The sequence below is a fragment of the Denticeps clupeoides genome, chromosome 17 (assembly GCF_900700375.1).
Source record: "Denticeps clupeoides chromosome 17, fDenClu1.1, whole genome shotgun sequence".
NCBI lineage: Eukaryota > Metazoa > Chordata > Actinopteri > Clupeiformes > Denticipitidae > Denticeps > Denticeps clupeoides.
Genome location: NC_041723.1, coordinates 5,158,292 through 5,180,721, shown reverse-complemented (window position 1 = coordinate 5,180,721; position 22,430 = coordinate 5,158,292). Strand labels below are relative to the sequence as shown.

General features: G+C 42.7%; 2 protein-coding genes, 2 long non-coding RNA genes and 5 other non-coding genes across 10 annotated transcripts; 2 read left to right on the top strand and 7 right to left on the bottom strand.

The window, feature by feature from the left end:
* Positions 1 to 652: 652 nt before the first annotated feature.
* Positions 653 to 3,026, bottom strand: LOC114767135 (uncharacterized). Its single transcript, XR_003742893.1, has 3 exons — positions 2,631 to 3,026; positions 2,142 to 2,322; positions 653 to 2,070 (listed from the first exon to the last, which is right to left on the bottom strand). It is a non-coding gene; the product is annotated as an uncharacterized LOC114767135 (long non-coding RNA).
* Positions 3,027 to 5,571: 2,545 nt separating this feature from the next.
* Positions 5,572 to 7,018, top strand: gdpgp1 (GDP-D-glucose phosphorylase 1). Its single transcript, XM_028958693.1, has one exon. The coding sequence runs from the start codon at positions 5,694 to 5,696 to the stop codon at positions 6,774 to 6,776; it is 1,083 nt and encodes a 360-aa protein (XP_028814526.1). The 5' UTR covers positions 5,572 to 5,693; the 3' UTR covers positions 6,777 to 7,018.
* A 1,181-nt stretch (positions 7,019 to 8,199) lies between these two features.
* On the top strand, positions 8,200 to 17,679 carry map2k1 (mitogen-activated protein kinase kinase 1). The gene is made up of 11 exons (XM_028958778.1): positions 8,200 to 8,630; positions 13,913 to 14,123; positions 14,890 to 15,036; positions 15,122 to 15,199; positions 15,658 to 15,709; positions 15,796 to 15,920; positions 16,101 to 16,296; positions 16,707 to 16,771; positions 16,851 to 16,909; positions 17,012 to 17,057; positions 17,128 to 17,679. The coding sequence occupies exons 1-11, from the start codon at positions 8,548 to 8,550 to the stop codon at positions 17,239 to 17,241; spliced, it is 1,176 nt and encodes a 391-aa protein (XP_028814611.1). The 5' UTR covers positions 8,200 to 8,547; the 3' UTR covers positions 17,242 to 17,679.
* Positions 17,680 to 17,718: 39 nt separating this feature from the next.
* On the bottom strand, positions 17,719 to 22,075 carry LOC114767197 (uncharacterized). Of its 2 annotated transcripts, none has more exons than XR_003742905.1 (8): positions 21,867 to 22,075; positions 21,003 to 21,147; positions 20,714 to 20,821; positions 19,859 to 19,952; positions 19,564 to 19,671; positions 18,692 to 18,818; positions 18,410 to 18,517; positions 17,719 to 17,867 (listed from the first exon to the last, which is right to left on the bottom strand). It is a non-coding gene; the product is annotated as an uncharacterized LOC114767197 (long non-coding RNA). The 2 variants fall into 2 exon arrangements; XR_003742904.1 differs by having other exon boundaries at positions 21,845 to 22,073.
* On the bottom strand, positions 18,584 to 18,654 carry LOC114767539 (small nucleolar RNA SNORD18). Its single transcript, XR_003742962.1, has one exon. It is a non-coding gene; the product is annotated as a small nucleolar RNA SNORD18 (small nucleolar RNA).
* On the bottom strand, positions 18,896 to 18,995 carry LOC114767545 (small nucleolar RNA SNORD16). The gene has a single exon (XR_003742967.1). It is a non-coding gene; the product is annotated as a small nucleolar RNA SNORD16 (small nucleolar RNA).
* LOC114767540 (small nucleolar RNA SNORD18) lies at positions 19,751 to 19,821 on the bottom strand. The gene has a single exon (XR_003742963.1). It is a non-coding gene; the product is annotated as a small nucleolar RNA SNORD18 (small nucleolar RNA).
* Positions 20,030 to 20,129, bottom strand: LOC114767543 (small nucleolar RNA SNORD16). Its single transcript, XR_003742966.1, has one exon. It is a non-coding gene; the product is annotated as a small nucleolar RNA SNORD16 (small nucleolar RNA).
* On the bottom strand, positions 20,891 to 20,961 carry LOC114767538 (small nucleolar RNA SNORD18). The gene has a single exon (XR_003742961.1). It is a non-coding gene; the product is annotated as a small nucleolar RNA SNORD18 (small nucleolar RNA).
* Positions 22,076 to 22,430: the final 355 nt, after the last annotated feature.

Below are 22,430 nucleotides of genomic sequence, written 5' to 3'. Positions count from 1 at the left end.
TGTGTGTGTGTGTGTGTGTGTGTGTGTGTGTGTGTGTGTGTGTGTGTGTGTGTGTGTATGTGTGTGTGCCTCTATATTCAGGGTTTCTGTTTTGCTGTTGAGGATTGTTTGGATAAACTCTATTTTCCATGAATCCATGCCATGAGATAAGATGTTAGAGCAAAACAGTGATCAAGGATTTAGAAAAAGATTTTCTTTTATGAACAAATACCCATTTAAATGTTTTAATCTATAATGAAAAATACATCATTGCAGACTTCACATTAATTTCTCATTCTGAACAAGCAGTTGTTCACTTATTTCACAGTTCAAAGTATCAAAATAAGGAAAAAATTTAAACCAGATACAAAATGTGCTTATGAAAGCATATGAAGCATTTAAAGGAGAAGCATCCGTTATCCTCAAATCAAAAAGCATTCATCCTATACAGTCTTGGCCAACAGATTGCGCTTAATAAACCAAACACATAAGTTGTCCAGCACCTGTGACAAGACAGAACTGTGGTGAAAACCAAATTAAATTCAATTAAACCAAACAAAAAAAAAATACCCAGTTACCCAGCAAATGTTCTAAAAGAACAGGTTTTCGGTCTCTCCTAACCCTGAAAAAAATGAATGACCTCCTACAGAAGGCTAAAGTCTACAGATGGAGAAGAATTTTGTATTGCTCACAATATGATAAGAGTATCTTTATCTATACACATTGTGTCATTGTTTCATGAAAATAAAGAAATTCTGCAATAAACGGTTTAGGTAAATCAATATTTGATCAGTGTTTGGCATAGGGTGCTTTCTGTTATATTAACAAAATGGCTTGCAGCTTAGATGCTGCTTTCACTGGTTTGTATTGGTGCCTAAGGCTTTCCATAAATACATAATTAAATGCATGAACAAATAAATAAGCCTATTTTCATATTTTCAACTGTCCTCTAAGGGACCTTGTTGGTATCTAAGCATCCTTGCTGTATGTCCCCAGAATTAACACTCATCAGCATGCAACTCGTTTCTGAAATGAAAAGCGATTCCAAGGTGAGCTGACCTTAGAAGGTGAGTGTGTGAACCAGTTCAGCTGCTGAGAGACCCTCTCAGTGAGAGTAACCTCAAAAATTTGCCTCCAGTCCTCGCAGTTTTACTCAAATAAAAACATTATTTATTACACATTCTCGCACAAGTTTGTCACTGTGTAGGTGTTGAGGTCACCTCCTCACTCACCAGAAGACCACCAGAAGAACCTCACTGGTTCTGGTGGTCTCAGTGTTGACGTAGGAACGGAGACCTGCAGTAGCAGGGTTGGTGAATTTAGGATGGCTGAAACTACGTGCAGCAACCCGTTGGGTAACAACACTCACGTTGCTCAGTGAGCAGAAGTCCATGAACTGGCGGATTTGGTCCTGCACACAACGCTCAGAGCAAATCATAAAAAAAGACTGACTCTCGAACGTCACATCAGTTAATGTCGGCTAATAAACTTGGTACATGCATCATGCCCACAGCCAACCAGACAGATGTGATGAGACCACATCTGAGGATGGGACTCTTGCCCCCAGACCTGAGATCTTTAGTTGCTACATTTTCAACCCCAATAACCTGTGTGTTTAAAAGCTATAGCTATGCATTCTTAAGAAATCTTAAAAATCATGCAGCGTGTGTAGCCCTAATGTATATGTAGCTCTAATGGATGATCTCGTCAAGTGTATGAAATAAGACCTGGGTTGACTTCATCTTCACTGATTTTTGTAACAGAAAGCCACCTCGTGGCCTTCAGAAGGAGCAGAGCTGCCACCACCTGCAGCACATGGCTGGCCCTCTGCTCCGTCTGCAGCTTGTTCCATTCATCCGCTACAAACAGGCTCCTCCAGGCACTGACTGAGGAGCTGTGGCTGCCGGAGGCTGTTTCTGCTGAGCCCTGGGCAAACTCAACAGAGCTGTCACCTGCTACATCTTATTTTGAATGCAGAACCATGTACGCACGTTGTTCGTTTTTATTTAGATGCTATAATAATCAAAAAGCTATATGTATTATGCCATGCGCACTGGCTGGGTCTCTGGCTGTGTCATACTGGACCAGCATCTGCAGAGGAGAGAAGTTTCATCAACTTAACAACGGAACACAGTATAAAAGCGAGGCACAGACTCCCTCACCTGAAGACCAGGCTGCTGGCGTATCGGACGACCGTGGGCGGCACAGCCAGGCTGTTGGTCCTGCCGGTGAGTCTATCCACCAGGAAGAACCTCTATGCATTAAAGTCTGATGCTAGAGGAATAGTCTATGGGACACCGGTCCTGGAAACCGGGAGAGGAGCTGCTGTACTGGGAAGGAACCCTGCAGCAGAAAAAAGCAGCGTAATGACACCCCATTTTATTATTTACAGATTTTTGTCAGTCTCTTACCGACTGTTGAACATGAATACTAACAAGTCAGTACAACGGCCAGTGCTGCATAAAGGAGCTTTGGCACAACATATCGGATTGATGTATCTGAAGAGTTTCTCCAGTTACCCTCTCCAATCCCACAAAACCATCCTGGGGCATCATAGGCTGCAAGAATTAACCTAATCTGGGGATATATGAAAGTTTCATGTTTATTATTATAATAGTTGGGTGGACATTTAAGGCAGAGAAGATACTCACCTATTGGATGTGTTTGAATTTGAGGACATTTTGCAGGATTTGTCTGTGACCGAGCACCATGGGAAAACAGTTATGGCACTCTTTATGCTTATGAATTACTCCTTTATTTAATTCACTCCATGTAAATTACAGAACAAAAAGCTCTTGGACTCATGTCTCCGGCGTTTGAGAAGCAGCCTGTTGGTACAGGCAGAAGGCTTTGGAGGAGTTTACCATGTTGGCCAGAAGCTGACGTGCCATCACATTGTTATAAATCTGGGTTGGAAATGTGATATCAGAAATGTGATAACAGCACCAGCACTCCAGATATTCCTGAAACCAGACAGAGCCTTCTGGTAGACTTCCCTGAAACAGAACATTAAATACATTTACATGTTTTTTTTTCCTGTAAATAACTTTTTCAGTATCAGCCAATGGCACACAGGGCAATATTGTAAAAATCATGACAAAATAATTAAAGCAGATTCCCCCTGTCTTAAAAATCAAAGTATGCAAGTCAAAAAATGCACTGAGATGTTGGCTGTAGGCCGGTATAAGACAATATCTGCCAGCGAACTATTGGCCAACAATATAATATTCACTAATGGTCTCTTATGTTCCATGTTCTTGACACGTCCCAGTCACAAAGTAGAAAAGATCCTGACACAGAGCACAACTAAGCACAACTGAACCCAATCGAGATGGTTTGGGGGGAGCTGGACCGCAGAGTGAAAGCAAAGGGTCCAACAAGTGCTAAACACCTCTGGGAACTCCTTCAAGACTGTTGGAGAACCATTTCATGTGATGACCTCTTGAAGCTCATCGAGAGAATGCCAAGAGTGTGCAAAGCAGTAATCAGAGCAAAGGGCGGCTATTTTGAAGAAACTAGAATATAAAACATGTTTTCAGTTATTTCAACTTTTGTTGTTAAGTACATAACTCCACATGTGTTCATTCATAGTTTTGATGCCTTCAGTGAGAATCTACCAACGTAAATGGTCATGAAAATAAAGAAAACACATTGAATGAGAAGGTGTGTCCAAACGTTTGGCCTGTACTGTACCTTGTTATTAATATTAATTATGGGGCAGTTGTGGCCTAGGGCAGTCATAAGGGTGCGGGTTCAAATCCTAAAATGCCAACGTGCCACTGAGATCCCCTTGATCCAGGCACCGTCCCCCCTCACTGCTCCCCCAGAGCCTGTCATTGCTGCCCAGTGCTCACCAAGGTGATGGTTAAAAGCAGAGGATACATTTCATTGTGTGCATCCTGTGCTGTTTTGCAGTGCTCAATGACATTCACTTCACTTTCACATTATAATTGTATTGTTGTCGCGGTTGTTTTTATTCTAATTTGTGTCATATTAGTTGCAGCATTCCACCAAGTCAAACTTTTTTACTATGTAGAGAATAAAGTTCCATTTCGATTCCTAACACTTGGCAAAATTGTTTGAGGCGTTATGTTCAATTCACTTCCTCAACACTAGATGACACTACGCACACATTTTCTTCTCGAAACTACCCTCCAGCACGTGATCGAACTCAGCAAAGACATTTTACCGAGAGCCACATGTTAGCTTGTTGTGTCTGTAGAATTAGACAAAGCGTTTACAAATCCTAGAACCTTCTCATATTAGTGAACATATTGCAAAGTGCCTATATATTGAACGTTTTCGTGTGAAATGTCAAGAAATATGTACGATTGATGAAACAAAATAGTTACATATAATAAATAAATAACAATAAACAGAACTTTGCGATAGTGACGTTGCGGTAGCCACGTGTTTTAGTAGCAACGTTGACAGGTGTATGTACCACAATTTATACCCTCTGTACGATGTACGCTCACTAATAATTTACCCCTTCATTTATGGCGTAACACGTGGTGACTCACAGTAAACCATGATAAGTGGTTTAAGTTATAGATATGAACACTAGATGTCGCATTCAGCCCCTCAGAATGCGTCAACAGCGCCGCCATTTTTGGACGGGGTTCCAAGTTCACTCAACCACGCAAAAATGCCGGGCTTTTGTCCCGCGCGTGGCTGTAATAACGAAGGATCGAGGCATAAAGTTTAATAAGTTTAATAAGTTAATTTTATTTTATCATGTTGTATGTTACGAAATGTAACAAGAGGTGTCAGAACAGCTTCTCTTCTGACACCTGCATATATTGCAGTTCTGGAAAAATCTATACAAAAAGCCTCTGTGTGTGTGGACCTGCCCTGTCTATGGTTATTTTTTCAAAATAAGCAGGTAAATAGATGTTCATCTTACACATTAAATATAGAAAATAAAACATTTTCCGTGCCTGCAAATTGTATTGTGTACAGTTCATTGTCTATAGTTCTCTATCAATACACATGCCTGTTGCTTTGGATAAAAGCGTAAATATTAATGTATGAGTTGGTATCATGAAAACTGCCATGCAGGGTCTTTCAGCTAACATTGCTTGAACATTTTTTTGTGTTTGTATTTGCATTGTTCTGCATGTATTGTAGGTTTATTTCGAATGAAATGCAGGTTACATTTTGAACATAAAAATATGCTTTATTTTCAAAAACCGCTTCTCCATCAATTTATTCACGGCTCGGTCGTAAAGAAATGTCTGACAAACAAATAAAAATCGCTTCTAAAGTTCGCCAGTTCAGAGTTCTTTAATTCTGTATTCCACCTTAGCCCTGATAGACGTTCATTCATTTAAAATGAGCGCCAGCCCCTCCCAAGATGGCGGCTCTGTTGACGCATTCGCGCCATAGACGCCCCGTCCAACGCGGCATCTAGTGTTCATTTACGGAAGACGCGAATTGTGAACGTAAGCAACATCGCCATCGGATTTACAGAAATTAACGTGAGAAAGACCACAGTTTTTATGTACATGAGCTGCTCTTCCCAGAGTTGTTTTTTTTGCAAACGTTGCATTATACACTACATCGCACAGTCTATGATGTGTGTCATTGAAGCAGATTTTCTGAGCAACGTCTGAATGGGAATTGCGTAATTTTTCCAACCTGTAGGATCTGGCAACACCTTGTGTCACGTGGCCGGCGTTTCGACTCCCGTGTTGAACACGCGTCGGGTTATCATGGACGCCGGGTTCGCTGCCGACGCCGCTCCCGTCTTCGTTTACAGCGAGCGGGATTACAACGCCCGGGTCTGCCGGCCGGGGAGCGCCCTGTCCGCGTTCGACGTGGCCCTGAGGTCCAGCTGGACGGAGAAGATGCGCCGCGGTCTCTTCCGCTACGAGCTGGGCGAGCTGGAGACGCGGGTGCTGGCCGGACCGCTGCGCCTCGTGGCCCAGCTGAACGTCATGAGGGGCTCGGAGAGACGGAAGCCGCAGGAGATCCTCAGCGTCCGGCAGGACTTCGACCCGAAGCTCTTCAACTTCAACCACATCCGCCCCGAGGAGGTCGTGTTCGACCTGGTCCGGGAGGCCGGGCCTTCCTCCGAGCCGTGCAAGCTCATCATCAACGTGAGCCCGCTGGGCTTCGGCCACTGCTTAATCGTCCCGGAGCCGGCCCGGTGTCTCCCCCAGATCCTGACCCCCGCGGCCATCCGCGTCGGCGTGGAGTGCGTGTTCCTGAGCGCAGACCCCGGCTTCCGAGTGGGCTTCAACAGCATGGGCGCGTTCGCGTCCGTCAACCACCTCCACCTCCACGCCTACTACCTGAGCCATGACCTGGCGGTGGAACGCGCCCCCACTGAGCCTGTGGCGCCCGAGCTGGGTCTTCACGTCCTCACCGCCTTCCCCAGGGGCTTCCTGTTCTACACCGAAGGACACGACTTGGCCAGGGTGGCCGGGGAAATCTACCGGCTCACCAGTCACCTGGTGGACCGTAATATAGCACACAACCTGTTCGTGACCCACGGATGCCCGCCGGGCACTCGGACCTCCGGCCGGGCCGGGGTCCGGGTGGTGGTGTGGCCCAGGCGGTCGTGTTTTGGGGCGAAGGAAGAGGGTGCCTTCAACGTGGCCCTGTGTGAGCTGGCCGGACACCTGCCCTTTAAGAACCGGGAGGATTTCGAGGCGTCCACGGAGCAGGGGGTGAGGAGCTTGATCCAGAGACATTTACTCCCTGAGGAGCAGTTCGCTCACCTGCAGACACAAATCTCAGCCACGCTGCTGAGCGGCATGGCAGGGGGGGAACAAGGGATCGAATACGACTAAAACCCAAAAAACGCTGTCACCCGCTGCTGTCATCGACACTCAAGACTGCTTTTTAAGTACTGAAGTGTTGGGTACTGTGGTTTCTACTGCCTTAATAGGAGGAAAGGGGGGGGCGGTTCTGCACTTTTGATAGATGATGGACTTTACAGAAATCTACTGTAATTTAAACGTGCTGCATCACACTGTACTTGAAGATTTGAGTGTGAAATGGAGAGGTGGCTGTAACAGCAGTCGGCCGGCATCTGTGCATCCACTAAGACTTTAATGTGCTGTACACTTTTTTTTTTTTTTTTTTTTTTTGAGATTCTGCACAAAGGATTACTTAACACATACAATACAAATTACATGTAATAACAATGTTATTAAACCTTTTTTTTTTTTTTTTTGGTTGTCAATTTAATTCATTCATTCATTCTTTTTTTTATGAATTAAGTAAGTGGGAAAAATAAATATTTGATGTGCTGCTGAATTTTTCTCCCAGTTATAAATCATATAAATTCATCGTAGGTACACCTCAACTGTGAGAGACACAATTGAAACAAAAAATTCATTGTATGATTCTTAATTATTTAGCGTTTTATTGCAGGACTTTTTGATCACATACTAACCAGCAGGAATTCTGGCTCTCAAAGACCTCCCTCCTCTCTTCCACTAATTACAAATGGAAGTGGCCTAGTGGTGGCCTAGCAGTTAAGGAAGTGGCCCCGTAAACAGAATCCCAAGGTGCAACTGAGCAAAGCACCGTACCCACACGCTGCTCCCCGGGCGCCTTTCATGGCTGCCCACTGCTCACCATTTTGAAGAATCCAATTCAAGAAACATATTTATTATTTGTTGTATCAGGAGAAAGTGAAGTATGTTTGATGAATCTGTTTTTTCAGAGTCGCTTTTTTTTCATGGCGGCTTTGTTCACTGTTGTCATCATCAAAAGTTGCTTCAGGAGATGCTCATTGACAGGAGTGAATGATAAGAAAATGTTCAGCATAAACCTTCAGGACTGTTGGAAACGTCCGTTGTCCAACTTAAGGTGGTGAAGAGAAGACACGAGCGTGATGCTGCCATCACACCACAAGCTCCCTGATTTGGAGAGGCGCAACTTTTCAACTTTTTACCTTTACCGCAACAATCAGAAGGCCTTATCCAGAGCAACGTACAATCAGTAGTTACGGGGACAGTCCCCCCCTGGAGACACTCGGGGTTAAGTGTCCTGCTCAGGGACACAATGGTAGTAAGTGGGGTTCGAACCCGTGAATGACCCATAAACGAGTAAGTGCGTCCAATCGTTTGACCGGGTGGAGCTTCAGGACGCGGCCGCAATGCCTCCCGCTGTCCAGCAGGCGGCGCCGTTTCCCCGCCGCCCGGAAGACCGATGTAAATATCTCGTGACGCGGGGACACCGTCGCCGGACCCGCCCACCGCCCCCCATCAGCGGTGACATCCACCCATCCACGCCGTCGCATGAGGCGATATTTTATTCCAGCGCCCGGCTGATTCGTGGCGGGTCGGATCGCGCCACCGCATCGGACCTGGAAATATATATCTATATACTATATATATATATATAAATATAAATCATTTTTTTATTCCCCCCAGGAGGCTGCGCGGGTAATAACCTTCGTTCGGGTAGGTGGGTAAGGAGACCCGACAGATCGCTCCCCCTCGGCCGCCAAGTTGCTTCCCCGGCGGGCTGGTGCCGGATAACAAGTTTCTGATCGATCCCCCGATCCCCCGATCGTCTCCCGTTACGCAACAAGGCGCGTCCGGCGGCAGAATGCAGAAACGGAGGAAACCAGAGCCGATCCAGCTCAACCCGATTCCCGACGGCAGCGCGGTTAACGGGAGCGACGCCGCGGAGTGAGTTCGTGCATCGTGTCCAGCGAAGTCGTTGTTAGAAATAGGACGCAATAATAATAATATTAAGGAATGCAATTCATTCGTTCTTGAGCTAAACTAATGTGAATTGAATTCACGGCATGAAATGTGGATTTGGGGATAAGCAAAATGTAAGCAGCAGTAGTGCATCAATCATTTATGTATGGCAATTTATTGTAATAGACTAAAACTATCTAGACTCAACAAAAACAGAGCATCCGTTATTTTATTGAGGGTAAATTACTGATATAACACTGATAATACTTGAATACTTGCAATATTTGCAATATTGAGGTCAATAGCAGTCGCAAAAGCATTTCACTGCATATCATACGGTGTATGACTGTGTATGTGACAAATAAAATTTGAATTCTATATTGTAATTCAGCATCCATTTGCAACCCATACAGTTCAGATCGACGTTGACATTCAGCATCTGATAACTGTACCTCGGTGCACGTGTGTTTGCTCTCTGTGTGTAAACCCAATTAATTATGAAGAATGTATTTATTTCACCAATGACATCGTTTGCAGTGGTTGACAAAATGACTTCAGTGCAGCTCTTTACAGGATTATCTGTGTCCACTCCGGTGGCGATGACCTTAGCAACCTCTACTAAATGGCCTTTCCATTGGCATCACCCCCTCCTACGGTGACACAAAGTGAATTTTATGGTCAGCCATCGATGCCGGATCAGCCTTTGTTGTTGTTTTTTTTCGTTGGGTTTTTCGTGGTTTCGCGGTGGGATGGCACCCTGCATGTGGGGCAGTTTGGGTGCCACAAGGCAGTTTCACACACACTGGAATACATGGAGACGATGAGCCGTAGTGACAACCGGCTCCACTTCTCGGAGCACCCTGTTCTGCCAAGATTAACAAGTTGTGATAGTCTCTAATTGACATTTGGAAATGTGCAATTTCTCAGACGTGATGGAAGAATGGTTTTTAAAATTTGGGGGTGAAATCGGTCGCTCCTGAGATAGGCTGTGTTGGCCCATCGGCTTTGTCATCGTCACCGTGATTTCATTTGCCCTGGTGCGTACCCCTGCCTCCTCCTCCAGAGGACCTTCCATGGCCTTGTAGGGCTCAAACGGCTTTCTTGAACCCAAGCTTCTGGACCTTTTGGCGAGCCTCTTTTATTTCGTTCCCTTCGATGTGACACAGTGACAGGCTTTGTTTCAGGAATGTGATGCGTGGGCGTTCTGCTGTGTTTCTGCCGGCTCGGAATAATAAGGATTACAATAGATTTCTCACTGCTTTGTTCTTCTTTAATTGAACAATAAATTCACATTTAACATTTACGGCTTGCTTGCTCTTGCTCGGGGACACAGTGGTAGTAAGTGGGGTCTTCTGGTTCATAGGAGAGTGTGGTACCCACTAGGCTACTACTATCCATCTGGAAGGTACAGTTAATGTCTCCTATGAATCCTTGATGAATTTCAGTTAATGAAACTGAATGACAGGCAGTTTTCTTTAAAATGAAGGTTTGTGTGATTAATATAATGTATTGTCCAATTGGATTAAGTTCGTTTTCTCGAGAAAGAGGGATTTTGCAATTCTGATCTGATCACTCTCCATATAATTCTGGAGTGTATGCAAATTGTCACAATAAAAAAAAAAAAAAATTATGTCATTCTCAAATCCTTTGGCCGTGACTGTACACAAAAACCCATGATCTAGTCATCATTCCAGGGTGTCGTCTAATGAAAACCTCAAAACCCCTCAAAGTCCTCCTGCTCATGTCCCTGTCCCTGGCTGGTGGAGCAGCTGCTCTGCAGTGTGGATTGAAGTTGTTGGAGGGCTTTGCCAAGCTGTATTACAGCGCCGCCGTTCAGGGGGACGTGTCGTGCTGGTTGACAATAGAGCCAGGCAGATTCCTTATTGTGTGGCCAGGACAGGCAGTGATGGGCGGTGCCTCTGGAATGCTGGTGCGGAATTTTTATTCAAATTTCTGGAAGTCAGTAATGGTGGTTGGTTATGGGGGGGCAAGGACTGTGTGGCATGTTTATTCTCGACATGAGTAACAATGACTGTTAGTCACGTTAGTGAACTTTGTCTTTGTGGTTATGGCGGTGTGTCTGGCTGTAAACAGGAGTCACCGGACAAAAGGGCTGGAGAAGAAATGGTGAAACGATGTTTTTCATAAAAAAATAAGTCTATGGTCTCCATTACTTCAATTTTGTCCTTGCTGGCCTTTTAAAACAACCGATTTATAATAATAACTAATTAGTTGATTGTCATGAATGATTCCAATTAATGAATCTACTATTTATGAGAAATTAGGGGTAAGAAATCTCACAGATTAATGTCAGAAAATGTATGAAAATCGGTGTGAGAGGCATCTTACATAACAACTGATAGTCCTCTGTAGGGTGTGGTGAAGTTCTCAAAATCAGGACCTGGGGTCCTTTCATCAAACCAAGCCAAGCCCATTTAAAATGGTTAGGGTTAGGTACAAATTAAACCCATTAATTTGTGTATATTAAAGGTGATTCGAAACCATCTGATTCTATTCATTTGACTTCTTAAAAACTGTAAAAAGTGCATAAAATAAAGATCTAAAAGAGAATTCCACATAACGTTTTTTTTTGCTGTCTTTTGTCTAAACGGTAGCTTTTTATTCGGTGCTATAGTGGCCGGACCTGCCACCCTGGGCTACGAATGACCTTGTTAATTATTAAGTGCGTCCACCTCTTTTGAAATGTGATTTCTGTGCCGAACATAAGCAGTGGTGGCTTTGTTGCCTGCCACAATTCTCACCCTCTACCTGTGATTTACCTCCATCGGCACATCCGACAGTTTCTTTGTTATTAATGCCAATGGTTAGTTAAAACCAACTTGTACACACCAGGAAATCTCCAGACACCCCAGAGCAATAAGACTATAAAAGCTACGGAGGTCCGGGGCAGATGTCAGTGCCTCTGTAATTAGTCGCTGTAATGAGTAAATTAGCCCGAGTTATTCGACGGCCCGGCTTTCGTGCACGGGCGGCGGCGATGCGCTCGCGTACGTCGAGTCGTGCCCGACTTCACTCTCCTTTTCTCCCAGCGGGCCCTTTTGTCCCTCCTACTTACAGCGCTAGGTACGAGGTGTGAAGTGTTCTTCGCAGGCCCGCATGCTCGTACTTTCTCCGCTGCTGGCTCCTGTCAGCCCTGAGCCCACGCCGCCCACAGCCACCTTGTAACCATGGTTATGCAGGCCTCTTATCAAAATGATAAAAAAAAAAAAAACACTTAACCATCTTTTTGCTGCACATGTTGATGGGGGCGATATTCAGCTCTCTGTCCTTCACAACAGGAAGTCGTAAGAAGTGGTGCACACCTGTCACAGTCTTAAAAGCTCTACTGATGATATGGAAACGTAAATCGACCAGTAAGGGCAGAAGCGTGAACCGTTGCTGGACGTACACGTGACACTACTTAGCAGATCTGTTCATGCAGCATAACTCCTGGTGCCATTGCAGCCGTAACAGACTTGGTCAGCAGAAGAGGTCTCTCTGAAGGCGTGATGTTCTGAAATCAGTGCTAGTTCACCAGCCACATGTCAGCCCTTCGATCTAACGTTGTAGTAATGAACACTGAAGGCTAGAGAGCAAGAGATGAAGACATTTCCTTGTTTTTTGAAATGAGTGTGTTTAGGAAAGTTTACAAAGTTTACATTTGGATATGATGCAGTCAAACGCACATTTACTGATCCACCAGATACCGAAACTAGTGTGAATTTGGCGCGTTGCATCACCTTTTTAATCAGTGCAAATCAATTAACATTTTTAAGTGACAAAGTGACAAATAGCATTCCATTGGAACTCATCAATTAATGTCTGGACAGAAGTTTTGATTCAATGTCATTTTAATGGACAAAACCAATAAAATAGGGTCCCTATTTTGGCCCTAAACTTTTAGGGTCCCTATTTTGGCCCTAAACTTTTGAATGGTGGTGATTTTATGTTACGTTAAACAGTAATCTGTAAAATACTTTTTATGCATTCATGCCCTTTGATAAAAATCCTTTGATAAATGCAGTACAGGCTCACTGCTCTGACTGTTCTGTTCTAATAATCTACCTGCCCTAGTATAGAAGAGGCTTTGCATAGAAGAGAAAGGGTGTGATTGAGAGAGAGAATGGAGGACAGAGAGTGCAGGAGAATGGACACAGAGAGCAGATTGAGACTAGAAGGTCAGTGGAGATGGCTCCACACAGAGGAAATGCATCACCATGACAACCCAAGGAGAGGTAAACACTTCCAGCTTCCTCATGCCGGGGCTCGTCCCCACGTCTGTTTCTGAGGCGTAGACCTGTAATTCCATCATGGCAAATGCTTAAGTATGGTCAGGAAAAGGACTCAAGTCCGAAGTTTCATTCACACAGGGCCACATTCTAATTTTATTTACCACATACACAATCATACACAGTACAACTGCAGTGAAATCTTGTTGCAGTACAATGGCTGACCTTAGAATAAGAAAATAAATATTACTCAAATTCCAGTAAAATAAAAGGAATATGTAAATAAGATGAAATAATGTGTAAGTAGAATTTAGTGCCATAGAAGAATATCTGATACATGTAGATACATAAAAAGTGCAAGATCCCGAAATATATATTATATATATTTCTTTGTCCTTGCATGTGCCAAAATATATTATATATATTTCTGAGAGAGAGAGAAAAGAAATCGTCTACTTGGTAAACCTATCATACTATCACATCCTTTTGTTTGCTATTGTCACGTTACCTCTGAATCAGACTGCTGGATTTGTTTAGTTTCGCCTGCACTCTTTTGTACTGGTGACGGGTCTCTTTCTTCATGGCTGTTGCTATGGCACCTCAGCGATGCACGCCGCTTTGTTTAGAGTCCTGGCTGAACACGGTGTACTCAGCCACCTGGAGGTCTGTTTTCGTTGTAGATGGACATGCTACTGGCTGGTTTACAGATTGGTGGATCCTCAAGTTCAGCTTCACAGGGCCAAATGGATCTTGCTGATTCATATAGATGATGTTTGTCTTTCAAGTAGCTTACAAAAGAGCTTACAGTATTGTCAGAATCTAGGAATTCCAAGCAAGTAGTAATATAGTTGCAGAAGATATGTTGCAGAGTAATATAGTTGTAGAAGATATATTGCCAAGCGATAGAACAACTGGAATATCACAGAATGTTAAGCACAACCAAACAATTTAAGTGATGTAGTTTTTGCTAAGAATCATTGTTTGTTAGGGAAGAATTGCTAAATGGTGGAGTTCTGAGAGTGAATTTTTCTCTGCTAGGACCAACCTGGAGTCCTTGCAGAAAAAGCTGGAGGAGCTTGAACTTGACGAACAGCAGAAGAAGCGACTGGAGGCCTTCCTCACCCAGAAGCAGAAGGTCGGCGAGCTCAAGGACGATGACTTTGAGAAAATCTGTGAGCTGGGTGCAGGAAATGGTGGAGTAGTGTTCAAGGTCTCACATAAGCCATCTGGGCTTATCATGGCCAGGAAGGTATGTAGTGCCTTGGTTCATTAAGTAAATGTACATTGTACATATATAAATGTACAAATATATACACACACACACATATATAAACTTTCATGATCAGGCAATAGGTAAAATACCCATTAATAGTTTTTAGCGTCATATGAAGGGTTAATACAGTTTAATTATCTCTGCATAAATTAAACGCTGCATCTATTTCAAGCATTCATGTATTGTACAGACATACCCTGCTTAGTGAGACAAGATGGCTTGGAGCTGCTCAAACGCAAAGGCTCCTTTTTTTTTACCCAGCCCTCCAGTTATCCTAAATTATAACCATTATTCGGCCATGTCTGTTAAAATTCCTGGGCATCCTTTGTGTTCATCTTATATTCTGTTGGCATGTATACAATTTTAATATCCACTATAGCTTTCATTTAAACCCTAAAGGGGCTCTATCCACAGCACCTGTTGCTAAAGTGATAACATTGCATCCTAAAGACACCTGAACAGAAGAACTCACATGCTTTTGTTGCTTTTTACCCAAATGCAAGTAATTGTAGAGGCACTTGTCCTCTTTGTCCTTGCATGTGCCAAACTCATACTTAGATTACAGGTTCACTGTGCTCTGTTTTACAGTATTGAATTTTTTTGGTTAGAGGTCTGAACAAGATAGCTCAATGAGTCACTGTAGTGCACAACATTTTAATTGTTTTTTAACATTTTAATGCACTGAATATGCTTACATTGTTAATAACTAAAGCAATATTTAATCCTTTCTGTGGGTTTTCAGTTGATCCACCTGGAAATAAAACCAGCCATTAGGAACCAGATCATCCGTGAACTGCAGGTGCTGCATGAATGTAACTCTCCGTACATTGTGGGTTTCTACGGAGCCTTTTACAGCGATGGAGAGATCAGTATTTGCATGGAGCACATGGTACTGAAGCATCAATTGGATAATATATATATATATAATTGTTATATCATATTAATTTCTTTCTCATAAACCTCTTTCTCTAAAGGATGGTGGATCTCTGGACCAGTCTCTAAAAAAAGCTGGGAAAATTCCCGAGCAAATCCTGGGCAAAGTCAGTATTGCTGTGGGTATCTCTACTTCATTGACATATTTCGATACAAGCTTGTTTTAAATAGTGCTATGCTGCAGATTATCACAGACCTGGACCACACGACTTGGATTTCGAGGGGTGTGAGTGACATTTCGGTCGAAATTGAGAATGATCAGTTCTTCAGGCAAAAGGACATGAATAAAATGCCTAGTTATAAAACAAAATTATTTAACACTGAGCACACAGAAGCAGTTAGTGCCAAAAAGGTGCTTGTGGCTATTTTTGCAATTTAAAAAAATGTAGAAAACAAGGTTTTTGAATAATAAATACTTTGCTACGTCTACTGTCATCCATGTGTTTAAAGATTTTAAAAATAAGGGCAAAATATGGTCATTTTTTTTGTTTTAGCCTTAAGTAAACATTACTTTCGTATGGCTATCACCCCCCGGTTTGTGAAAATGTATAAAATAAATGCATATCTGCTTTATAAGGTGATCAAAGGCCTTTCCTACCTGAGAGAAAAACACAAGATTATGCATCGAGGTGAGAAGAAGCCTTTCTCATTCAGCTGCAAGTTTCCTTCCAAAATAATCCTTCCAGATGTGCCCAACATCCATCATTCATTTCAGATGTAAAACCATCTAACATCTTGGTAAATTCCCGTGGCGAGATAAAACTGTGTGATTTCGGGGTGAGTGGCCAGCTCATCGACTCCATGGCCAACTCGTTTGTGGGCACACGCTCCTACATGTCGGTAAGTGTCAGCCGAGTGTCCTTTTTTGTGGTGGGGGCTTTTGACAGGTACCTGCTATTGTTCTTTGCTTCTTGTTTTTTTGTGTACGTGTGCTTCTCAGGAGCTCCCTTTTAACTTGGGCTCCCGGTTGTCTTCATATCTCTTCCTGCCCACCCATTCCCACTTCCTCTATTCCTGTAGCCGGAGCGTCTGCAGGGCACGCACTACTCAGTCCAGTCAGACATTTGGAGCATGGGTCTCTCCCTGGTGGAGATGGCTATTGGACGCTTTCCCATCCCACCTCCTGATGCCAAGGAGCTGGAGCAGATATTTGGGTTGCCTATGGAAGGCGACCCTTCATCTCCTAAACCCAGGCCTCCTGGGAGGCCAGGAAGCTGTGAGTTGTAACATTATTGTGATAAGCGGTAAAAGGCTGTTTTATGGTTGGTGTTCGATGTTGCGTGCTGCAAGGGTTAATGTGAGGGTGATTACTGGGAGGGCCTAGGAGTATGCATGCACACATGAGTTCAGGGGTGAGGGTCTGAGATTGGCGGCTGAGGTGTGGCCCTAAAAGTAGCTCCTGTTGGTTTATAGTCAAAATAAACCCATTAAAACCGTCTCTGCTCAGTTTGTGGGGAACAGTGGGGCGTCACAATATGAAATAGCTACCTGTACCTAACGTAGATGGCTCCAGTCAACAACCAATCATGTTTCGACACGGAAGAAGTGTTTGCCGTACATTAGCTAAGAAGACAGTCCATGTGTGTTGCTATGTCCTCATGTCCAACCTTCTTGGTTGAATTGCAGCATATGGTCCTGACAGCAGACCTCCGATGGCTATCTTTGAGTTGCTTGACTACATTGTGAATGAGGTAAGTTCGGTTTCTTAACATTATAATTACAGTTTATGAGGATGTTTTCTATTGCAAATAAAAGCTTTGCTCATTCTAGCCTCCTCCAAAGCTCCCTGGCATCTTTGGCAGTGAATTTCAAGATTTTGTTAATAAGTGGTAAGAGTGAAGCTTGCATGAATATTTTATTGAAACACTTTTGTCACCATCTAGTGGTGTGGCCAGTGAACATAGCATAACTTCATTTATCATCCCGTACAGTTTAATTAAGAACCCAGCAGAAAGGGCAGACCTGAAGCAGTTAATGGTGAGAACTCTACTTGTTACAATTAGTATGTGTAGATTACAAAATAACTTGAGCAGAGTTTGTTCTTCAGGTTCATTCTTTCATAAAACTGTCAGAAGCAGAAGAGGTGGACTTCGCAGGCTGGCTGTGCAGCACAATTGGCTTGAACCAGCCGGTCACTCCCACTCACAGTGGGGGGATGTGAGAGCCTTTGGTCCCACTTGAATCACACACTCTTTTTGCCATCAGTGCTTTTCCCCCCCATGTGTTCAACAGTCCCACACAAGAGCACTGCCACTCCCAACAGCCAAAACGTTGCACCATGACGTGTAAATTTCTGTACATCCTTAAAACAATGCGCCATTTAAGTGTTGCACTGCAAAATGTTTGAAGCAAACCCTAAAATATATTCAACTTGAGAATCTGTTCTGTTAAATCACACAGTACTGATTTGGTACAGTTGCATCTAAAGCTATTCACTCAATGAGCAGGAGAATTTATATTTATTGGCCTGAAATATAAATTTAACACCCTAGATGTAGCCATGTTATGTAAAATTGTCTTAACCAGTCAGTGATGCAGGGCAGGGAGTACATTGTGCTTAAGATTTTAAACTTGTTGAAATAAAAAGCATTACCCTTCACACTTATCCTGCTGTCTTTGTAAAAAGAGAACCATAGACTATCTTTAACATTGTTTTATTTGAAAAGCATAATGGAACTCCAGATTCACTGTGTTTTAGCTCTACTTGGCTGCTGGGGCAGCTGCAGGGTTTTTGGCCTTGCCAGACTTTCTGGGCTTCTTCTTGGATTTCAGCATTTCCAGCTTGATCTAAAACAAAAACAAGGTCAAAGGATCAGACCAGCAAATAAGCACCCTGTACTAGAATACTGCAGAGGCTGTGGATTTGACTGGTGGTACGAGCATAAGGGTAGTACGGTAATGAGCGGTCTTGGCATATGGGTTAAGCACCCTGCACTGAATCTTTCTGCTGTTGACAAATCACCTTGTTAACACACACATCTTAGGACGCAAACCAGAAAAGGTAACGTGTGTGACAGGAGGCTCAGTGCTTCCAATGTTAATCAGAAAAATAAATCTTTTAATGTACAAATGAGAAATGCTGGCCAGGTCAGATTATGTTGCTCAATTTTTGCATTGGCAAACCAAAGGACAAACAAGAAAATAATAAAAATAAATTAAACCATAATGTGTTCCACAAACAAAACTCCATCTCAACTCACTTGATAAAGTTAATATATAGGAGTAACAAAAATCCAACAAATGGTTCAGAACATGAATTAATATCACACGTTTCATAAACACAGACTTAGAAGTTAATCATTTCTGTGAAAACCATGCTAAATACACACCTGGAATGTTCTTGAAAGCCCTGTTCAGGCAAAAGTCTTCGTTGTACATGATGCATGGCCACCTGTGCTGGATAAGTCTCTAGCTGCGCCCAGAGACTCCCCATTGGTCTGGTGAAATGAAACAAACAAATTAATCACCATTTCACCACACACAGATTTAAACATCCAGAGAAGCTCATCAGAACTTCCAGAGTTATCAGTGGAATCAGAAACACGGACCTTGAAGTGGAGTATCATCAGCAGAGCCTGAACGATCAAGTGCTTCATATCAACTCTACTTACCGGCCAATTCACTGGCTGCCTATGGTTGGCGGATCTTGAGCACGTAGTTCACAACATAGGTGAACAGGCGACCTGAATACTGCCGGCATGACCACTGTTCTACAGGATGCTCTCTCTGAATACAGTCCTATGGAAAAATGGAAATGCATAAATTCACTACATATGCAAGTTGGACCAAAATGAATATGCATTAATCTTAATTCTTGCTCAGAATTCTCTTTTCAATCAAATAACTGTGCCAGCATGTGACAGCAGGCAACTGCCGCTCAACCCAGAGTCCGACGCAAATTACACAATCATAGCAAGATCGCATAAAACTTTCATCATTCCAGGTTGCAAAATGGCAAAGGTCCTTATATTTATAAAAAAATAATTAATATTTTCCCATGACTTTTCAATTACACTAAGGCAAATTCTGATGCCCATGTGTTTTCTGAAATTTGCGGGGAAAAAAAAAAAATAAAAATTACAATCCTGAAAAGTTTAACTTAAACTACAGTGTTTATTCCTCAAAGATTGCACAGCCAGAGTAAAATTGACCCAATGAGGTTCGGGCATAGATCGGCTGTAAATTTACATGATTTAAACGGAGACACGTGGCTGCGGAGGTGCTCAACACAGAAGCAACACACGCAGCACCACGTGGTTCACTACACAAAGATACTTTAAACCTAGTGCAGGTTTATATGCTGTAGTTGTAAATGTAGAATAACGTCACACACAATCTTACAGGAACTATGTACTTCATATTTCACATGTCAATCCAAACTTCAATTTCTCTACCATAACTGTTTAATGCATAGGTGTAAATAACAGATCCACTGAGATCACAGGTTCCACAAAATGCAAACTTGAAGTGAATCAGTGCAAACCTGGAATGTTCTTGAAAGCCCTGTTCAGGCAAAAGTCTTCGTTGTACATGATGCATGGCCACCTGTGCTGGATACGTCTCTAGCTGCGCCCCAAGACTCACCATTGGTCTGGTGAAGTGAAACAGAAACAAATTACACCACCATTTCACCAAACACAGATTTAAACATCCACAGAAGCTTGATTAAGCTCATCAGAACTTCCAGAGTTATCAGTGGAATCAGAAACACGGACCTTGAAGTGGAGTATCATCAGCGGAGCCTGAACGATCAAGTGCTTCATATCAACTCTACTTACCGGCCAATTCACTGGCTGCGTATGGTCGGCGGATCTTGCGCACGTACTGCCGGCATGACCACTGTTCTACAGGATGCTCTCTCTGAATACAGGCCTATGGAGAAATGGAAATGCATAAATTCACTACATATGCAAGTTGGACCGAAATGAATATGCATTAATCTTAATTCTTGCTCAGAATTATTTTTTCAATCAAATAACTGTGCCAGCATGTGACAGCAGGCAACTGCCGCTCAACACAGAGTCCGACGCAAATTACACCATCATAGCAAGATCGCATAAAACTTTCATCATTCCAGGAGCCAGGAAAAGTTCAACTTAAACTACATTTACAGCATTTATCAGACGCCCTTATCCAGAGCGACTTACAATCAGTAGTTACAGGGACAGTCTCCCCGGAGCAACTTAGGGTTAATTGTCTTGCTCAGGGACACAATGGTAGTAAGTGGGATTCGAACCCGGGTCTTCTGGTTCATAGGCAAGTGTGTTACCCACTAGGCTACTACCACCAAACTACACTGTTTATTCCTCACAGATTGCACAGCCCAAGTAAAATTGACCCAATGAGGTTTGGGCGTAGATCGGCTGTAAACTTACATGATTTAAAAAGGAGACACATGGCTGCGGAGGTGCTCAACACAGAAGCAACACTCAGCGCCACATGTGGTTCACTACACAAAGATACTTTAAACCTAGTGCAGGTTTATATGCTGTAGTTGTAAACGTAGAAAAGAGTCACACGCAGTCTTACAGGAATTACTCTACCATAACTTGCTTATTGCATAGCTGTAAATAACAGATCCACTGAGATCACAGGTTCCACAAAATGCAAACTTGAAGTGAATCAGTGCAAACCTGGAATGTTCTTGAAAGCCCTGTTCAGGCAAAAGTCTTCATTGTACAAGATGCATGGCCACCTGTGCTGGATACGTCTCTAGCTGCGCCCCAAGACTCACCATTGGTCTGGTGAAGTGAAACAAACAAATTAAACCACCAAACACAGATTTAAACATCCACAAAAGCTCTATTAAGCTCATCAGAACTTCCAGAGTTATCAGTGGAATCAGAAACACGGACCTTGAAGTGGAGTATCATCAGCAGAGCCTAAAGGAGAACCAAGTGCTTCATATCAAACTGTACTTACCAGCCAATTCACAGGCTGCGTATGGTCAGTGGTTCTGGCGCACAAAGTTCACAACGTCGAAGTGAGCAGGCACCCTCAACACTGCCGGCATGACTACTATTTTACAGGATGCGCTCTCTGAATACACCAATGATCTGGCACAGGCCTAGGGAGAAATGGAAATGCATAAATTCACATATGCAAGTCAGACCAGTGAAATATGCATTCATAAGATATATATATATATATATATATATATATATAAAATTTATTCCATATTCCAAAAGGTTTTCAAGACCCTTTTCAGTCTGAGGTCCAAAGGCCAAAAATGAGAATTCATGAGGTGATTCTTTAAACATTTTATGCAATGAGCATCGAAAACCTTTGATATTTAAGAACATCATTCAATATATGGTTGTGCATATTCACCTGCATTACAGCTATAAAAAGGTATTAAATCGAAAATGAAGTTTGCATACACTAAATTGTTTTCGCAGTTCTGTATTAAAATGAACCGCGGAGGCCAAGATTGAGCACTACTGCCTACAAAAAAAAAAAAAAAAAAGAAAAAAAAAAAAAAAAAAACTGAAGTAGACAAATACATTCAGAAAACGGAGAACACTTCCCATCCATCCATACACACAGTAAGCAACAACAGTAGATCGTTTAATCACAGCTAAAATGTAATTGCGCTTAAAGAGTGCTAACACAGGTCACGTGTGAAACACGTGTATCTGGAGCCCACGAGGGCTTAAAATGGCTCCTTAAACCGAATTCAACCAATATAACAAGCACAAACAGCGCCGAAACAGTTGGTCAACATACTGTTTAAACAATATCGTACTTTGGCGATAAATAGTTACCATTTCAATTTACACAGCTCACCCCAGAAACTCACTCCTCACTCGATGGGAGCCGCGGATGAAGAGGAAGAATGAAGCCCATCTTCTGCCTTATATGTCCGTCCGCGATCCTCCAACTTCCGGCAGCATTTGGTACCGGAAGCATATGGTCACATAATGTGTATATTTGGATAAATCATTACATTGCATTTAATTATCATATTCAAACATAATATAAAAAAAAGAATGATTTTACCGCTCGGGAGTAGTTTTATTTCTTGGCGGAATTACAAAGACAAACTTACCGGAGTACTTGCAACTATTTTTTAGCATTTACATTTAAAATATACATAAACTCATTAAAAATATATGCTTTTATAATTACGCTTTTTATATACAAAACGATTTTTTTTCCATTCACGCTTTCGACTTCCCACATTCTCGGTGAACTTTGACCAGTTGGATCCAGTCAAAAAACACTCACTTTAGGACTCTGTACTCACACTCTGTACTCACACACCTGGACAAGCAAAACACATATGCACGGATGCTGTTTGTTGATTTCAGCTCAGCATTTAACACTGTCATCCCCTCTAAGCTAATCTCT

What these genes read in the sequence shown, in the direction of transcription:
- gdpgp1 (XM_028958693.1), top strand. Translation starts at nt 5,694, where the DNA reads ATGGACGCCGGGTTCGCTGCCGACGCCGCTCCCGTCTTCGTTTACAGC.
- map2k1 (XM_028958778.1), top strand. Translation starts at nt 8,548, where the DNA reads ATGCAGAAACGGAGGAAACCAGAGCCGATCCAGCTCAACCCGATTCCC. An exon ending in ACACAAGATTATGCATCGAG is followed by an intron (nt 15,710 to 15,795) that starts GTGAGAAGAAGC and finishes CATTCATTTCAG; the next exon opens with ATGTAAAACCATCTAACATC. An exon ending in CAAGATTTTGTTAATAAGTG is followed by an intron (nt 16,910 to 17,011) that starts GTAAGAGTGAAG and finishes CATCCCGTACAG; the next exon opens with TTTAATTAAGAACCCAGCAG.